General features: G+C 42.9%; 2 protein-coding genes across 4 annotated transcripts; one reads left to right on the plus strand and one right to left on the minus strand.

Annotated features, from left to right (window-relative positions):
* The first annotated feature begins 1,453 nt into the window (after positions 1-1,453).
* Positions 1,454-6,668, plus strand: LOC100302629 (ecdysone oxidase). 3 transcript variants are annotated; one of them, NM_001190990.2, is given in 4 exon segments: positions 1,454-1,491; positions 2,811-2,886; positions 3,479-3,609; positions 4,658-6,668. In NM_001190990.2, coding segments are annotated over 3 exon segments (1,695 nt in total). In that variant the 5' UTR covers positions 1,454-1,491; positions 2,811-2,813; the 3' UTR covers positions 6,149-6,668.
* A 6,046-nt stretch (positions 6,669-12,714) lies between these two features.
* Positions 12,715-18,051, minus strand: LOC105842960 (ecdysone oxidase). Its single transcript, XM_012697437.4, has 4 exons — positions 17,874-18,051; positions 16,425-16,545; positions 15,951-16,081; positions 12,715-13,733 (listed from the first exon to the last, which is right to left on the minus strand). The coding sequence occupies exons 2-4, from the start codon at positions 16,540-16,542 to the stop codon at positions 13,059-13,061; spliced, it is 924 nt and encodes a 307-aa protein (XP_012552891.2). The 5' UTR covers positions 16,543-16,545; positions 17,874-18,051; the 3' UTR covers positions 12,715-13,058.
* Between the last annotated feature and the right edge of the window lie 1,831 nt (positions 18,052-19,882).

Raw genomic sequence — 19,882 nt, forward strand, 5'->3', positions numbered from 1 at the left:
CTCCACAATGCGTATCGATGTGACAACCGCAACGGAGGGAATGTTGGTCAGACGAGGCTGAAGTTCCAGCATCGGTCCGTGATAGAGGCGTGATTTGGCCGATTTGTGAACCTCTGACTGAGGGCGTTTTATTTTCCCGAAGACGTAGGTACTCACGGATCACAGCTATTTCGGATACCGACGATGGAATACCATCACTGTGATTGCGACGAGTAGCCGGCCGAGCACATGCTCACGGACCACCCCGTAGACTGCAAATGCAAATGAGACTTGATGCAACTTGCCGCTGCTGACTGTCGCGGCTACAAGACCCCTACCAGTAACTTAACGGGCCACTGACAGCAGTTCTACGGAGTTGTCGTGGAAAAGCAAGCGGTTGGTTGTGTATCTGGGTTCTGACCCTCTAAGTGGGTTGGCCACATAAGCCGTCGCACTGATAATGGTGGGCCACAAAAATACTGAGTGGAGACCTCGTACTGGACGTAACCTGGGCGTACTGGACGTAACTGTTGGACAGCCAACGAGGTGGACCAATGACTTGGTCAAAGTGGCTGGTAGGTACTGGTGCAAAAGGCAAGAGACCGAAGAGAATGGGGTGCATTCGAAGAGACCTACACTCAGCATTGGGTGAACACGGGTTGAAGAAGTAAGTAAGTATATGGGCTACGATAATCACTTAACACTAGGTGGGTCGTGAGCTCTTCCGCTCATCAAAGCAATAAAGTAAAAAAGGAGTTTCGCAGGATCGCGTGCATCCTCCTCCTCCTTGCGTCGGTTTCCTCATTACTGAGGGTCGTCGTTATGGCTTTGAAACACTTTGTTTTTTATAATTCACCGCCATCTGCTCCTATCTGCAGCTGAGTGCAGAGCATCGTGCATACAAAGGCCAAAAATAATATAGTAATTGAAAGCAAAAAAAATACTTATTCGGTTTAAGCAGTTACAGTTTTTTCTCTCTATCTATTCGCTGGTAGCCTAAGAGGCTATTCTAGCTACACGCTGATCGGTAGGTGAGCTCATGAGCTTAACCTGAGAGAATTTGCTAACACTAGCCCTAGCGAGAGCAGTGCTTCGCAGAATCTACCACCGGATCGGAATCGCGACCCGCTGAGAAGATTCGGTGAGAAGATTCGGTTCAGTGGGCAGACGCAATGTAAGTACCACCTTCTAGATCCAGCATCAGAACAAATAAACTGGTACTATTTTAGTAACCCGTAAATTATATTTCTTGGCGGGAAACCTGCGGTGTCATCATTAGTAAAAAATCGCCTGAAAATGTTTTATTTGAAGCAGACACAATTGGATATGCAAATTTTCCAATTAAATATTAAATTTATATGTGAATTATTAATAAATTACGTTCATTTTTAAACCCGGATCTAATTATATTTTAAACAAAGTAAATTTGTCTTATTCATCTCTACTATATAAAAACGCATGTCGAAGATCTTAGAACATTGTGAAGAAGATTCATCGCAGAAGCAGTATCAAGTAAGTCATTTCTAATTAACACGCTGCCATTATTTCAACCTTTATCTATATATGATATATCCAAGGTGTCCCAGAAAGAGTGGATAATCCTGAAACACCTTAGAGTAGAGCTATTGGGGACACAAAAACCCTATGGACTTCATATGTTTGTAGCTGTTGTATATTACAGAAACGCGGAGTAGTATGGAATATTATGTTTTTTTTTTTGAATACGTAATTTGGGTACTACTCAAGATTTTTTTAAATTTTTTTTTGAGTCCCCAATAGCTCTCTACAATGAGGTGTTTCAGGACTATCCATTATTTCCGGGACACCCTTTATTAGAGTATAACTGAGTAATTAAATGTAATTTTCACTAACTTCAAGAGGTCCTATTAACTTGAAATTTTACACACAAAACCACTAAGAATTTTCACAGATTTGCATATTTTGATCTGATATCCTGACTAGAAACAGCAGGAAAAATAAAGGTTTATGTAAATTTTTAATTAGTCTCGCTGGTGGCGGAGTGTCTTGGGAGTCAGCGCGGGTAGGTACCACCATTCTGCCTAGTTCTGCCGTGAAACAGTAATGCGTTTCGGCTTGAAGGATAGGGCAGCCGTTGTACTGTACAACTGAAATTTATAACTAAGGTTTCAAGATGACTGCGTTTACGTTATTAATTGGCTCCGGTAACCACTTAACACCAAGTAGATCGCGAAATAGTCCATCTATCTAAGCATACATTTTTTTTTGGCATTTTACTAAAGCGATTGTTTTCATTGTTAAAGTATTTATAGTAAACGCGTGTTTATTATGACCGCGTTAATGAGTAACATATTATATTAACTTAATTTGGCAAATACTTAATAAGTTGTTGCTTTTTCCTTGCGAGTATAGCAAAGAGCAAGCCATTTAAGTATGACTCTAAAAATAGTAACATTCATATTGCCTTACGGCTCTAGTAACCATAATATCCGCTCTCATCCACTGTCCACAGCATCAAGAAAATTATCATGTCTCCTTCATATGCGTACATGCTATAGTCTGATTTAAAATATAATCATTATATCGCCTCATATCAAAGCTCTTTGGAAAGAAAGGCTTTTATTAGCGAGATTTTTAATCAACAAACTTTCACTTGTTAAGTTGGGCCCAGGGAAGGGAGCTGAATCCACTAAGCCAACCTACAGTAACTTTTTCACCCAAGCACCAAGAATTAAGAAAATGTACACCGACTTAGTAATTTTATTAGCTCGGTGGAAGATCTTGCCTGTTTCGTTTGAAGCATTGTTAACGGTCAACCAACATTCCATTTTGTATGATTAACTGGTTTTCAGATCATGGCAGACGCGGCAACAGCAGTTATGGCTCTGGCGTATTTGTTCCAGTGGCCTCCCCAAGCAATAGTGCAGGGTAAGAATTTGAACACCAATAGTTTGGGGATTTCGTCCGTTACGAATATATATGGTGTCATCGAAAGTAGGCCTTTTGGTCTTAATAGTTAAAATTTGGTAACTTTTGCCAAATTTTTAACATGGAGAGATTGGTGGTAGGGGCTCTTGTGAGTCCACGCTGGTAGGTACCATCACCCTGCTTATTTCTACCGTGAAGCTATAACGCGTTTCGGTTTGAAGAGTGGGGCAGCCGTTGTAACTATACTTGAGACCTCAAGGTGGGTGGCGCATTTACGTTGTAGATGTCTATGGGCTCTAGTAACTACTTAATACCAGGTGGGCTGTGAGCTGGTCCACCCATCTAAGCAATAAAAAAATAAAAAAAAGTAAACCTTTCGGTGTTTTTTTGTTGTTCAAATTTGGTTATTTTTTTGATAACGCGGAGAGAATATGTGAAAGATTTTTCATATCTCTAATGAAACGAGGGATTTTTGAATAGGTGTTTTCCCGGAAACGCCACCAATTGATTGTCATCATAATAAAAAGTTACCAATAGAAGGACAGAATCATTCTCCTACCGCAAGTTCCAATGCAAACCTTGAATTCCTCAGATGGTGACACCTTTGATTTCGTCGTTGTCGGATCGGGATGTGGAGCTATTGTGGCTGATAGATTGTCGGAAAACAGTTCAGTGCGAGTTCTTTTGATTGAAGCAGGAACATACCCGTCGAACGAATCTATTGTGAGTATCATTTGCGTTAAGAATATATCGAGTCACTGCTGGCAATTGGCCCGACCATCTCTTCCGACTAATTAAGTCGCGATTTTTTTTTATTGCTTAGATGGTTGGACAAGCTCACAGCCCACCTGGTGTTAAGTGGTTACTGGAGCCCAATAGACATCTACAACGAAAATGCGCCACCCACCTTGAGATATAAGTTCTAAGGTCTCAAGTATAGTTACAACGGCTGCCCAACCCTTCAAACCGAAACGCATTACTGCTTCACGGCAGAAATAGGCAGCGTGGTGGTACCTACCCGTACGGACTCACAAGAGGTCCTACCACCAGTAAAGTCACGTTCACAGTGACTAGCTGATGACCCTTGGAATACAATATTTCATAATGCGAAACGATTGAATCCTTTTTGAGTAATTGCAATTATGGCTTTAACTCAAATCCTTGGAGCAAAAGTAGATCCGTAATTAATTGGGTCGAAAATAGTGGCGTTAGTAGTTATTAAACTTTAACATGTAAGTAATTTATTGAATATCCATGGACACCAGTACCCACTTAACATGAAGTGAACTGTGCATCTGTTATCTGCAGCAATAAAATTCAATGAAGGATTGGATGGAATGAAGGAGCGCACACTAGATTATCTCCATGTACATTTTTTTATTAGCCGTTTAGATAGACGACCATACTTCCCACCCAATGGTGAGAAGTTATCGTCGCTCATGGGCATCAGCAATGCCATGGGCAGAGCTAAGCCTCTGCCTACCGTTTGGTACTCTGTGTACATAATTAAATGGGATCATGATACTGTTAAAAGTGAGACCTTACAACTCATGTCTCAAGGAGGGTGGCTGCATTTACAATGTAGATGTCTATGGGCTTCGGTAACCACTTAACATCAGGTGGGCCGTGAGCTCGTCCACCCATCTAAGCAATAAAAAAAATATTGATAATGTCAATTTCCAATCTAATGTCATAAATAAATCCAAGTCTCAAGACAGCTTCATAAATGATGCTAATTCGGATTGTAATTTTTTTTATTTCGTTTTCAAAGATGCCTGGAACTTTTCCTTTACTCCAAAATTCATACGAGGACTGGAACGAGACATCGATCCCGGAGAGCACAACGAAACACCAAAAGATCGGCGCGTACAAGCTGTCGACGGGAAAAGCCTTGGGCGGAGGCAGCACTATCAATCACCTACTCCATCTCCGAGGAGACAAGGACGACTTCGATACTTGGGCGTCCTACCTTGGAGACGACTCTTGGTCATCCGCAAACGTCCGTAAGTACTTCAAGAAATCGGAGAACATGCTAGACGCAGATATAATGGCCAGTCACGCCGACTACCACGGGACTGAAGGTCCAGTGATGGTATCAAGGCAGCCCGACGACGCCACGCACAACTTATTGAAGGCTTTTAGCGATATCGGAGTGCCAACGGTGATTGACTTGAACGCGGATGACAACGTTGGATGTGCAGAGGCTTCATACATCATAGGTGACGGTGTGCGACAGAGCACTGCTTACGCGTACCTAAATAAAAAAACTAGAGATAATCTGTACGTGCTTACCGAAACATTAGCAGAAAAAATCATCATCGAAAACGACATAGCTAAAGGTGTTATCTTGCGGCTAGCAAGCGGCAAGAAAATCAATGTTTACGCTAGCAAAGAAGTTATTATATCGGCCGGATCATTCAACAGTCCAAAAATACTAATGCTCTCTGGGATCGGGCCAGCTGATCACCTGAAAAGCATGGGCATTGACGTCATCAAAGATCTACCTGTGGGCCAGGGAATGCAGGACCACAATGCACTTTTCCTAGTCAACAAATTGGAAGAATCAACGGCGACTTCGGAAACATTACCATTAACAAAATTTCCGTTCCCTATTCTATTGGCTAGCGTCAACCTAGATGATTCTAAAAGCTACGCCGACTATCTGCTTATTGGACTTGTATTCGCCCAGGACAAAGGCTACACCGATGTTACTTGTTCGACTCTCTTTAGCTTCACCGACGAAATATGCTCGAACTTTAGCGAAAGCGTCGCCGGTAGGAACCAATTCATTTCATTAATAGGCACATCCCAACCAAAATCCAGGGGCTACGTGCAGCTAAAAAGTTCAGATCCAGATGACAAACTAGTTATATCAGAATCATTTTATTCTGATCCCGAAGATTTTACTAACATGCTGAAGTATCTAACTCATTTTTTAACTATTTACAATTCCGCTTATTTCCAAGATATCAAAGCGGAAATAGCTGATCCCGGCTTGGAAGAATGCGGTGAGATGGACGTCAGTAGTGAGGATTATTGGAAGTGTTACATCAAGTCCATGACCGTCCACCTATTCCATTACTCCGGTACATGTGCCATGGGCAGTGTGGTGGACAGTAAAATGAAAGTGTACGGTATAGATAACCTCCGGGTTGTCGATGTGAGCACCATGCCTTTTATCGTCAGAGCCAATACCTTGGCGGCTGGCATAATGATGGCGGAAAAGATAAGTGACGACATTAAAAATGAATATTCCCTTTGAGAGAAATGTCTTGGCGCCTTCAAAATAAATAAAATTCTATAGAAAAATTTGCCTTTTTTTTCTCTGAATTTCACATAATATATCGCTCCCATTATTCTTTAAATTCTAACCGTTGTAATAATATCTATTTATTTATACTTTAAAGATTGCTAGCAATTATAAATCGGCGGGGGAAAAAGTTTCTTCGCATTTTTAAGAAAATTCACATTTTTTAATATAGTTTATTTACATAAATTTAACTAAAGTATGTAGGTACCATTTTATTCCATAACTTTTTGCTATCTTGTAGGTAGGGACATGATCCCATTGCTATAGAAATTTTGGGGGTTCTGATCAAAATACCGCGACAATTGGTTTTGGCAGTCCTCTCGTGATGTTAACCTGACACTGCTTAAAGAATTCTGAAGAGACCGAAACAGGTGCAAATCTGAAGGTGCAAGGTCAGGACCATACGGCTATAATTTTTGCTGACTGACTAATGACGATATATACCTAGTCTTGCCATAAATACTGAGACAAAGGAAAACAAAAAAAAAATCTATTGCAAATAACATTTATTACTTTTACAGTGTGTTAGTACATACATAAATACATAAATATAAAACAATTTAAAGTATAAAAAACTTATTCGAAGTGGTCTCCATTGGCTGCAATACAGTCCTTTAAACGTTGAGGCCAGTTATCAATAGAAGCACGCACTCTTTCCATGGGAAAAATTTTCACTGCCAATCGTACGGATTGTTTTAGGGACTCCAAATTATCATGGCGTTTAGAGCAAGCCGTATTCTCTAAAACTGACCATAAATCATAATCCAGCGGATTAAGATCGGGACTAGACGGCCAGTCTTCAGCTCTGATGAAGTCCGAAACGTTCGTTTCCAACCAAGACTGCGTAGGCCGAGCTATATGACCTGGCGCCGAGTCTTGCTGGAAGGGCCATTCTTGATTATTGAACATGGTGTTGTTAAGGGGCTTCACTACTTTCTCAAGAATGGTATCTTGATACACTTGTGCCGATGTTTTGATACCTTTTTCACAAAAGTATGGCTCGGTCACTCCTTCATAGCTAATACCCCACCAAACCATCACTGAAGTCGGATAGTGCCCACGTTGCACTCTGTCGACTAATTGGGAAGCTTCCTTAGAGCTTTGAGCATAAATACGGTCATTTTGTTTGTTAAAATAAAAATTTTCTATGACCTCTCTTTGCGTACCGCTTCAGTAGTTGTTTCGATTTTACCACCCTATTCTCTTTTAAATTATCAGTTAAGAAATGACCAGTACGTCTCTTATAGGCTGCAAGTCCTAAGTCATCTTTTAAAATACGCGACATGGTTCTAGGTGCTATCTTCATCTCCCGAGATAAAATCTTTTGCTTTCGGACAGGATTTCTTCGAATTATTTCCCTTACTGCTTTGACCACCTTTTTCGTACGAACACTACGTGGACGGCCAGATCTTTTTCTGTCACAAACAGAGAAGGTCTCATTGCACCTATTAATAGCCCGGTACACAAATATTTTACTAATACCAAGCGTATGGAGAGTTTTAAAAACTGCATTTGGCTCCATACCTACTTTGTGTAATGCAATCACAGCGATTCGGTTCTCTTTATCACCCCACTCCATTTTAATATCGCAAAATATTGTACAATGTATTGGCGCCAAAATGAGAAAACTCAATGAGCAATCATTTCACTTGCCCAGAGTGCTTGCCATGTTGTTCACTTTCTGTGTAGGCCATTCATATTTGTCTGAAGCGATGATAAAGACCGTAGTTGTTCCGATAGTTAAGAATAAAACCGGGGATGTATCCAGTTTAGGTAACTACAGACCTGTATCACTCGCAACAGTCATCGCTAAGGTACTGGATGGTGAAATTGATATTCAGTTACGAAGACACGTAAAGGTGCATGATGCCCAGTTCGGCTTTCGACCTGGACTCTCGACTGAAACGGCTATACTGAATCTCTAGCATACCGTCCAGTACTACACAGACAGAGGCACTCCTGTATACGCCTGTTTTTTAGACTTATCTAAAGAGTTTGATCTGGTAGCGTATGACAGGTTGTGGCATAAGTTGTCGAATGATACAGACTTGCCTCATGAGTTTGTTTCTCTCTTGAAATACTGGTATGGTAATCAAAGCAACTTTGTGAAGTGGTCGGGGTCGCAGTCGGATATGTATAGGCTGGATTGTGGGGTAAGACAGGGTGGCTTGTCATCGCCAAGCCTTTTTAACCTATACATTGACCGCCTGATTCGTGGGCTCAGCAATTTCAATGTCGGCTGTTCTATTGATGGTGTGTTTGTTAATAATATCAGTTAAGCAGACGATATGGTGTTGCTGAGCCCATCGATCAGGGCTCTCAGAAAGCTGATTAGGATATGCGAGCGTTATGCGGAGGAACATGGGCTCAGATATAATGCCGTTAAAAGCGAACTGATGGTATTTAAATCAGGCACAAAAACCTACGAAACTGCCCTATCAGTCATACTCAACGGCAGTGTCCTTAAGCAAGTATCGCAATTCAAGTATCTGGGTCACTGGGTCACTGAGACGCTTGCAGACGATGTAGACATGGACAGGGAGCGCAGGGCGTTGTCAATCAGGGGTAATATGCTGGCCCGTAGGTTCGCGCGGTGTACTGCAGAGGTGAAAGCTACTCTTTTCAGAGCATACTGCCAGTCATTCTACACGTGCAGCCTATGGGTTAAGTATACCAAGAAATCCTACAACACCCTGCGTGTCCAGTATAATAACGCTTTCAGAGCGCTGATGTGGCTGCCGCGTCACTGCGGTGCGTCGGGGATGTTTGCGGATGCGCGAATAGATAGCTTCGCAGCAATCATTCGCAAACGAATTGCTTCCCTGGTTCGCCGCGTGCGGGTTAGTTGCAACAGCTACCTAAGGCTGTTCGCCTCACGAATGGATCTGGACTGCCCAATAATGCAACACTGGACACATGTGCATGTTGAGCACTCTGAATCCAAACCAGCATTTAGGTTAAGGTAGTTTTGATGTAAATTTTGAGTTTGTGTTTTATTATTATTATTATTTGATTTTTTATTTTAATTATTATTATTGTCGATTTTGTTTTAGGCCGAGATTGTAGTTATTGTTATTATTTAATTCTAGTATAAATGAAATGTTAATGAGTGTAATATGGATGCAAAATCTGATGTAAATGAAATAAATAAAATAAAATAAATAAAAAATATAAAAATTACAGATTCCAAATTCAAATGTAATATTTTGTTTATTTTTAATTGTAACAGTATTTTTGGCCAGACTAAGTATTATACCTAGTCAGGCTATAAGTATTGTCACACAGTAAAAACTTTTCTTTTAGAATGCTGGCCACAAAAAAGTTTATTGAATTCGAATTTAGAATTGTTCATGAAAATAAAAATGTATACTTTTAGAATTTTACTCATTTTTAAATATGGAGTGGACGCTTAAAGAAGACCGTGTTGCAGTTATTGCGTTGCATCGTTGCGGTTACGCGCCAATTCAAATTTTTAACATACTGAAAAATTTGAATATAACCAAAAGATTCGTTTATCGTACCATCAAACGATACAACGAAGACTCTAGTGTAGATGACAGGTCAAGAAGTGTTCGCCCTCGGTCTGTTAGGACTCCAGCAGTGATAAAAGCTGTGAAGGCGCGAATTCAAAGAAATCTCAAACGTAAGCAGAAACTGTTGGCCCTTCAGATGGGGTTAAGCAGAACCACGGTGAAAAGGATGTTAAATGAAGACTTAGGGCTTCGGGCATATCGAAGAAAAACAGGACATCGTTTGAATGCTCGTGTAATGGACCTGAGACTGAAGAGATGCCGCGCTTTGTTGAAGCGGTATGCGGGAAAAAAATATCGGGAAATTCTTTTTTCGGATGAAAAAATTTTTACCGTAGAAGAAGAGAGCTACAACAAACAAAATGATAAGGTGTACGCACACAGTAGTGAAGAAGCGAGCAACCGTATTCCGCGAGTCCAACGAGGTCATTTTCCATCCTCGCTCATGGTATGGTTGGGAGTTTCTTATTGGGGCTTAACAGAGGTACATTTTTGTGAGAAAGGTGTAAAAACGAATGCAGTTGTGTATCAAAATACAGTCCTGACGAACCTTGTGGAACCTGTTTCTCATACCATGTTCAATAACAGGCACTGTGTATTCCAACAAGATTCGGCGCCAGCTCATAGAGCGAAGAGCACACAAGACTGGCTGGCGGCGCGTGAAATCGACTTCATCCAGCACGAAGACTGGCCCTCCTCCAGTCCAGATTTGAATCCGTTAGATTACAAGATATGGCAACACTTGGAGGAAAAGGCGTGCTCAAAGCCTCATCCCAATTTGGAGTCACTCAAGACATCCTTGATTAAGGCAGCCGCCGATATTGACATGGACCTCGTTCGTGCTGTGATAGACGACTGGCCGCGCAGATTGAAGGCCTGTATTCAAAATCACGGAGGTCATTTTGAATAAACTTTAGTGTCATAAGAATCTATGTTTTGTTAAGTTCATTTTGGTATATGAATGGTTACATAATGAATAAACTTGTTTCAATTATTTTACATTAAACATGTGACAGAATTTATGACCTGACTAGGTAATAATGAAAAACCACACCCCTTCTGTTGATTAATTCCAGCCGCTTTTTTTCAACTTCTTGCTTTAAGCACATCAGTTGTTCACAGTAAAATTCAGAATCGACGGTTCTGCCTGGTGGTAACAGCTCATATAGAAAAATGCCCTTCCAATCCCACCACACATACAGCATCATCACCTTGTTGCGAGTTAACTCGGGTATCGCCACAGTCTGTGAAGCCTGACCGGCCTTTGACAACGACCTTTTCGCACGTTCTTGTCGAACGTGATCCTCTTTTCCTCACCAGTTATCAGTTTCTTCAAAAATGGTTCGGTTTCATTACGTCGTAATAAAGGATCACAAATGAGTACACGGTTCATTAGATTTCTTTCAGTGAGCTCGTGAGGTACCCAAATATCGAACTTTTTTGTGTTTCCAGTTTTTGTCAAATACGCCAAAACTGTTTTGTGGTCAATTCCCAGTTATTCAGCTACGTTGTAACTATTGATATGCTGATCATGCTCCACTTTTTCAAAAATGGCATCCATTTTATCCGTAATAGGGCGACCAGAGCGACGTGCATCTTTGACATCAAAATTTCTGGTTCGAAAACGCTTAAACCAAATTTGTGCTACTCCCACAGACACTGCACTAGGTCCATAAACATTGCAAATTTGTTTCGCGGCTTGCGTTGCATTTTTATCTTTTTTGTAGTAAGATTTTAAAATGTTTCAAATTTCTTCATTAGATTCAGTCATCTTGACAGTACGAAAAATAAATAATAATCAGACATTCTCCTAATATGAATTTGGAATTATCTTCTTTAAAATTTAAACTTTTAATGATACCAAAATCAGCCAGATACAAATAGTATAGCCAAATATTAATATTAGTACAAAGGATTGCGTAGTTCTTACTGCTATCAACAGATGGCACTTAGCCAAAATTTTAATAATAAAAATCTTACGTTACGGACGTTTTTTCCCGGTTAGGGTACTCCTCCGCATTGTCCCATAAGGGACGTCGTTCCAAAAAGTCTTTCGATTGTGTATTATCTATATTTGGGTATTTTAGTTGACAAGGTTGCCGACCAATGTACATCACCTCAAGCACTGGTCACCGTCCTTGTCGAACCTGTAACTTGCGATGAAAGGCTCTTAACGGTAGGCAGGGGCCTGGCTCTGTCCCTGGCATTGCTGAAGACTTTGGGTGACGGTAACCACTCACCATCAGGTGGCCCGTAAGTTTATCTGCCTACAAGGACAATAAAAAAACCCCTCAAATGTTTATGAATGGCTGAATAAAAGCATTTTAACATTTTGACTGCCATGTGCCACCGGTACCCTACGTGGCACACTCAGCAAGCTCCCTGGGAATTTCATATGAGCTTTGAATAAGTCAAGGCTTATTTGTTCACTCACAAACGCACAGAAGCAAGGAGCGTTGACGTCCAAATCTAACCTAAATTTGTTTAAAAGTAAATTCTAGAAAAGTTATTGATGCATTTGACAATCATCATTTTCTGTCTATCACCTTGCCACGCCTATCTAGAAATTTCGAATTGTAACTTATTATTTACTTTTGGTTCTTTTGTTTTTAAAGTTATAATCTAAAATGGATTTTGGTTTAAGTTTATGATACTTTTTATATTCATATACTTTCGATTACCTAAATTTTTCGATTCTCTTACGTGCTTCTAGCCACATTGACTCCTTGGACATTAAGAATAATTGTATATAGTTAAATAATAAGTTAGGTATCTATCTTATTTTGTGCGAAGAATTTCATAGTTGGAGTGCAAACTGTCATATGTGGCTGGAAGCTGATTGGAGCGTTTGGCTTCTAGGCTTTTGTGTTTTACCTTCAGTTTTTTTTTTTTTTTTTTTATTGCTTAGATGGGTGGACGAGCTCACAGCCCACCTGATGTTAAGTGGTTACTGGATGGATAGATAGATAGACATCTACAACGTAAATGCGCCACCAACCTTGAGATATAAGTTCTAAGGTCTCAGTATAGTAACAACGGCTGCCTCGCCCTTCAAACCGAAACGCATTACTTCTTCACGGCAGAAATAGGCAGGGTGTTGGTACCTACCCGTGCGGACTCATAAGATGTCCTACCACCAGTAAATTATTTTCATTGGGCCAATTTTGTCCCAACTAACGGAACAGACAGTAGATTTGTTTTAGCGGCTTCGATTTTGGAGTCTCCGCTGAATTTTCCTTGTCCATAAGAAATCCTGCTCGGCAGGTCTTGTATGGTTTCATGGTCTAGTCTTCCCCTGCACTCTTCGCCGAAGCGTCCGATCCCCTCCCACGTCAGAACCCGGATGAGGTAAGGGGGTTAAATGTTCCGGCAGAGACAATGACTTCTCTATTAGCGTAGACAGTAATTTTTTCACCGCTTCCAAGCCTTAAGATGACACCTACAGCTACATTATCTTCGAAAATAATTTTTTCAGCAACAGTTTCGGTTAATACGTACAAATTATCTCTATTCAAGTTGTTCAGGTATGCTTGAGAAGTACTCTGTCTTCGGCCGTTGCCTATGATGAAAGAGGATTCCGTGAACCCAACAGTATTGTTCGTGTTCAGGTCTAAAACCGATGGTACTCCAATTTCTTCGAACGACTCCATGATATTACGGGTGGAATCATCAGGTTGTCTGGTTATAATTACTGGACCGTCAACACCGTGGAAATTGGCATAATATTTAAGGATGTCTTCGTCTTGGATTGTCTCACTTTTCCGGAAATACGGAAGAACGTTCTTATAAGACCAAGATTCGTCTTTGAGGTAGGCTGCCCAAGAATCGAAGTCGCACGGATCTCCTCGTAGATGTATAAAATGATTGATATTGCTGCTTCCACCCAGACATTTTCCTGCGGACGTTCTATAGGCACCGAATTGTTGATTTTTTGTAGCTTCCTCGGGTTCGGACACATAGTTCCAATCTTGGTACGAGTTTTGGAGCAGAATAAAAAGACCGGGTAGCTGAAACGATAAAGTTACATTGATATGATTTAAGCTCGTAAATAAATATGATTATGTGGATACACATCGCGCACGGTCATCTATCTGGTGCCAAATTAGGATTTTCTGTGTTATGGGTACCGGAAACTGACATACATACCTACTTTCATACGTTTAAATATATACATTCAATAATTCGAGTTAAAATTCGAAGAGAATATGGGAAATTTGATGTTATACTATTGAAAGCTCGCCTAGGGAGATATCGCGGTGCCTTTTTTGTCGCGATGCAGTAAATTATCTTATCCTGGCTGGTTTACTATCGTAAAGGTGTGTGGAGACCAATTTCCCATGCCTATAGGTTCATGTTGTGGTATCCATTATCCTTATTTTTATCGTGCGTTCATCTTCGCGGCAAAAAAATTCAACAGGAAGCTGATGATAAATTAAATTGCTTAAGACCGTTGACAATTTGTTATTTGTGTTGTATTGTTGTGTGCATTCTTAAAGAATTGGGGTTCTTTGGATACGTTTCTCGAAAGGCTGGTCACAGCCTTCAGCAACTGATGGTGACGAGCAGACTAAAGGGCAAACGTCCCAGAGGACGCAGTCCCACGAGATGGTCGGACCAAATTCGGTCTTGTCTGGACATCAAGCTCCACGATGCTCTTCACGAGGCCAAGAATCGCAGCAGAGGAGTCGCAAGGTGGAGAAGGGGGAAATATTGTTGTTAAATACTGGTGGTCTGGGCGTCTTGTAAATCCGCACTGGTAGGTACCACAACCCAGGCTTTTTCTGCCGTGAAGCAGTATCGCGTTTCGGTTTGAAGGATGGGCAGCCGTTGTAATTATACTGAGACCTTAGACCTCATATCTCCAGGCGGGTGGCGGCATTTACGTTGTAGATGTCTATAGGCTTTTTTTTTTCGGTCCGACAGCCGAACCTCCTTCGAGGTCCCCGTGCCTAGGGGGTGCGCGGGGTATGTGGGACTCAACGATCTGCAGATGTTGAGAGCAGACCGCGGGCCCAAGGAATTTAGGGCCCACCCACTAAACGACTCCCATGCACTCTTACACCTGACGTCCGATCTCCGTCCGGGGTCAAAACCCGGTCAGAGTAGGGGGGTTCCCGCGGTCAACACTACAACCAGACACGCGGCGCCACCCCGAGGCCGCCCGACCGACGGGTCTTCGAGGTGATAGTCGACGACCAACGACGTCGGTCTTCGCGGTACGGTGGCCCTACCAGGCCACCCAGGCGATGCCGTTGGTGTTCCGGGATACCCCGCTGGGTCAGAACCAGCCTGCCGGGTTGGAACGCGATACAGCGCCGACCGGGTTGCTCTTCCACAGTATGTTCGGCGAAGACAGCGCCGACGAAAATACGGACCGCATCGCAGTCCGCAGACGCCGACGCGTCGTCCTGTCCTCCTGGTGCTAGCGCGCTAGAGTAACGGTAGCGTGCGACGCAGCCTCAACCCCCTTAAGTCGCCAGGTCGCCCCGTGACCATCACCGGGAGGAGACTGCCTCCTCATAGGGGCCGGAGCTGGACAAACGCCCTCCTCCGAGCCCCGGCTCGGCGGCGGCGGTACGGCGCCGAGAGGGAAGAAGAGCTCTGCCTCTCCCAATCCGCCACCTCCTTCTGCGAGATGGTGGATTCTCAGAAGTCAAGCATCGCCTGCCAGGACTCGTCGCTGCCGAGCATCGTAGCCACGACGGTCGGAAGCGACAAGTCCGCTCCTATTTTTGAAACGAGTACACGACGCTGCTTCGCGAAAGCGGGGCAGTACGCGAGCGTGTGCTCCGCCGTGTCCTCGTTGCAGCCACTGCAGTCGTGGCACTTCGGCGAAGCAGCCGTGTCCCGTGAGCACCTGCGTCGCTCGGAAGGTGAGACGTCCTCGGTCGCGATTCACCCAGTCCGGGCGGATCGCCTCGACGGTCCGCCGCCCGTAGGCGGGGTCTGCCAGGCGGCGAGACAACGCCTCGAGCACGGCACGCCGAGATTGAAGTTTCCGCGCTCAAACTTCCGCCGCGCCGGGACGCGGCTCTCCCCTGGAGCGGAGATCGCTTCGCCACGCGTAATCCGCAGTGAGCGCCTCTGCTTCCAGGTCCCAGGGAGGCGTCCCTGTCTATAGGCTCCGGTAACCATTTAACACTAGGTTGGCTGTGAGCTCGTCCACCCATACAAGATTTTTTTTAGAATTGTATTCTGGTGCATACACGTATCTTAACGCTCACCATAGATTCGACGGAGGGGTTTTTTCCTGCTTCTATTAATAGTACTCGAACATCTTCGTTTTCTGTTAATCTATTGGCGATGACGGCTCCAACACCCGACCCGATCACGATGAAGTCGAAACGATCACCATCTGTAGAAATATAATAATAGTTGTTTATTGCCGACGTCATGTCTATGAGCGGCGACCGATATCGGACAATGATAACAAACTTTTTGTGGCTTAGGTTAGATTGTATGGATCTCACAAACATGTGGTTCCAACAGGACGGTGTCACTTGTACACGACCTACAGCGGAGTCGCCGCGGCCATTTGGCTGAAATTATATTCCCTACATAATGTAATCGAATACGCTTTAAAATAAAATAAAATATGTGGCAGTAGCTAATAGTGAGCGTTCTTAATGAAAAACGCAACTAAAGGCAAGTACAAGAAAATATATTTTCAAACGAAAATCTACACGAAAATTTATTACCATTTACTGTAGCTTGAGGGGGCCACTTGAAAAGGCCTGCCATCGCGAGGATGGTCGTTGCAGTTTCCAAGGGCAGATATGTAGATTCCACCAGGTTTCCTAAGAAAGACGACGCCATGGTCTGAAAGAGGCATGGTTCGATTGCTGATCATTTTTCAAAGAAAAAGTATTTAAGACCAATCATTTTTACACGTAAAATAACAAAAATTCCAGCGGGAGATGGCGTCGGTCGTGGTTCACCCAGAACTAAGGGCGGGGTGAATCGTCTCGACGGTTTGTAGACCAGCAGTTGGATCTGACAGACAGTGAGACAAAAGTCTATGATAAGTGCCACTTTCTTCGAAATACCCCGCTGAACCCGAGCCAGTTTGCCGTATCGGAACGCGATACACCGCCATTCGGTCGATTTTTGTGTATGATGTTGATAAGGTAGCGCGTTAGGTTCTTGCGGTCACTACGAACCATCTGCTTAAGACGCTACCTCTTACATGGCCTGGAGCTGGACAAAAACACTCCTCCAGCGACAAGTCCGCTATGTTCCTCATGATGTGCTTCGCTGTGTCGAAGCCAAAATGGTGGCACTCCATCGTCAGCCTCCTCCCGGCCACTTGATGCAAGCAATGGCCGAAACAGTTGGCCCTTGGGCGTTGGCCGAACAAACCTTTACTAGTCGGAAGATGAGTGGTCCTATTAGAGCAATTTTTTTTGGCCGGTACCGTATCTCCTACAAGGTATGTGGGACTTGACGATCTGCAGATGTTGGGAGTAGACCGCAGGCTCGAAATATTTTTAGGGCCCTACCGCACTAAACGACTCCCCTGCACTATTACACCCGACGTCCATTCTCCGTCCGGGGTCAGAACCCGGCCAGAGTAGGAGGGTTCCCGCCTAGCCAGCGCGCTAGAGTGACGGTAGCGTACGGCGCAGCCTCAACCCCCTTAGGTCAAACCGTGACCATCACCGGGAGGTGACTGCCTCCTCCCAGGGTCCTCTTAGTACTATGCCTTAACCATGCTTTAACCAAAAGAATTTAGCTTTATTATGGAGATGAGGTAGAAATACTTATAGCTTGGTAGCTCGATAATGTTATGTTTAACATCTGGGATCGGTGCTAAAAAATAATTACGTGTTATATTTTTTATTTATCTTAGTTGGGTGCTCATAAATCATAGAAGTCTTTATTTGTTATAAACAAATTGATTACATTTTATCAATGTGTGGTTTCTTAAAATTTACAAAATCTTTCATTAAAAATAAAATGTAGGTAATATGCCATCTACAGGAGCAACGAAACTAATCGAAGCGAAGCCATCTAGTGGCCGACGCCCGTAAACATTTTTGTTGAATGCTTTAGTTACTTATCTATAACTAATTTAGGTGTATACCCTTGAAGGTCGATAGACCGACACCCATTTAATCGACTTTAAGCTATAAAAAAAAATGACTTACTGAATGAAGACTGCTGCCTCAATGAATCTTCTTCGCAATGCTTTATGATTTTCGGCGCGCGTTTTTATATGGTAGAGAACTAGGTTAGGTAGAGAACTAGGTTTGCTTAAAAATCAATTAGATCCGGGTTGAAAAAAATGAACGTAATTTATTATTTTACATATCAATTTAAAATTAAATTGTAATATTATGCGAACCGTAAAATCCTTAAATACAAGTTTTTTTTTTATATTTTTTGTTAATTATGGCACCGTTGGATTCCCGTCAAAATGTATTTTTACAGTTTACTAAAATGGTACTAGTTTTTTTTTTTGTTCTGATGTTGGGTCTAGAAGGTGGTGATGCATACTTACACTGCGTCTGCCCACTGAGTTCCTCATCGGATCTTCTCAGCGGGTCGCGATTCCGATCCAATGGTAGATTCTGCGAAGCACTGCTCTTGCTAGGGCTAGTGTTAGCAAACTCTTTCAGGTTGAGCTCGTGAGCTCACCTACACGTTAGGGTGAAGCTGAAACAGCCTCTCAAGGCTATCAGCATAAGTAGAATTCAATATAAAAAAAGTTAAAATACTAGAGAAACAAAAAATTAAAATAAGCAAAAAATAAAATAAAGAGAAATAAGCAAAAGAAGGAACATACCAAACTAAGTTAATGTACACTTACAAATATATATTTTTTGTACAAGAGAAAATAACCGGGTCTGGTATGTGGGAGTTGAACCTCATCAAAAACGTCAAAATCGAAGTCTAGTCGGGGCCATTGAGAAGCCGACAGGGTTGACGCAGAGCATATTACATCCATCCCGCCGTCACCCAGACGCCGGACAGACGACACGACCACCGGTTCCCTCGGTAGACGGGACGCTTACTCATAAAGGGTTTTTCATTATGAGCGTAAAAAAAAAACTTTTTAAGTGATATCGCCACAATGTTTATTTTATTTCAAAGGGTATTCGATGAGATTATGTATGGAATATGATTTCAGCAAAATGGACGTCGCGGCACTGCTGTATGTGTATCCTGATGGACCAATTTTGTATGACATCTTCCCATAAATGGGGCTCAATTTCACGAACAGCGCGAGTTATGGTTGAGATTTCACGTAGCCCCACAGAAAGCAGTCGAGTGGGCTTAAGTCACACGATCTCGATGGCCAGTTGATGTCGCCACCACGCGAGATGACGAAGCCTTCGAATTTCCCATCCAATAAATTTAATGTTCCCTGTGATGTATGGCACGTGGCGTCGTTCTTTTGGAGCTACATGTGTTTGAGATCCATAACATCTAACCTAGGCCAAATCCAAACAGACCTCCAGAGAAAAATCTTGCAACTCAAGAACTTCAAATAGCGGCAAGCGAAAGAAAAGTTGCCTTGGCGTTGCTCCAGGAGCCTTATGTGGGCGGGATGCGAGACTACCGAGGAGTGAGAATCTTCCAGTGCGCGGATCAAGGAGATAGAACGGTGAAGGCGGCGACAGCCGTCTTCGACCACGAACTAGACGCGACGGAGTGTCCGAAACTTACCAACAATTACATCAGGGTGGTAAAGATCCGTACCCGCGCCTGGGAGATCACAGTGGTCTCATTCTATCTTGAACCGGACCAGCCCATAGAGCCATACCTGGAGCACTTGAAATGAATTCGGAAGGAAATGGGTCAGTTGAACATACTAGTCAGCTGCGACGCCAACGCAAAGAGCACCTGTTGGGGGGGCTCGATCATTGACGGCAGGGGCGAAGAAGTCTCTGGCAGCTTCGAGGAAATGAGCTTGCAGGTACTCAACGTCGGCACCACTCCGACCTTCGATAACATCAGAGGAGGCAAGCAGTACACCAGCTTCGCTGACGTCACAGCCTGCTCGAAGGGACTCCATCTCATTGAGGACTGGAGAGTCGAGAGCGGCATCACGAGCTCGGACCACAACAGTGTTGTTTTTAACTTAGAAAAAATCATTACAAGAACAACTAGAGTACTCATACCAAAAAAGTTAATTGGAGCCAATTTCATGAGA

This window comes from Bombyx mori, chromosome 24 (genome assembly GCF_030269925.1).
Source record: "Bombyx mori chromosome 24, ASM3026992v2".
Classification (NCBI taxonomy): domain Eukaryota; kingdom Metazoa; phylum Arthropoda; class Insecta; order Lepidoptera; family Bombycidae; genus Bombyx; species Bombyx mori.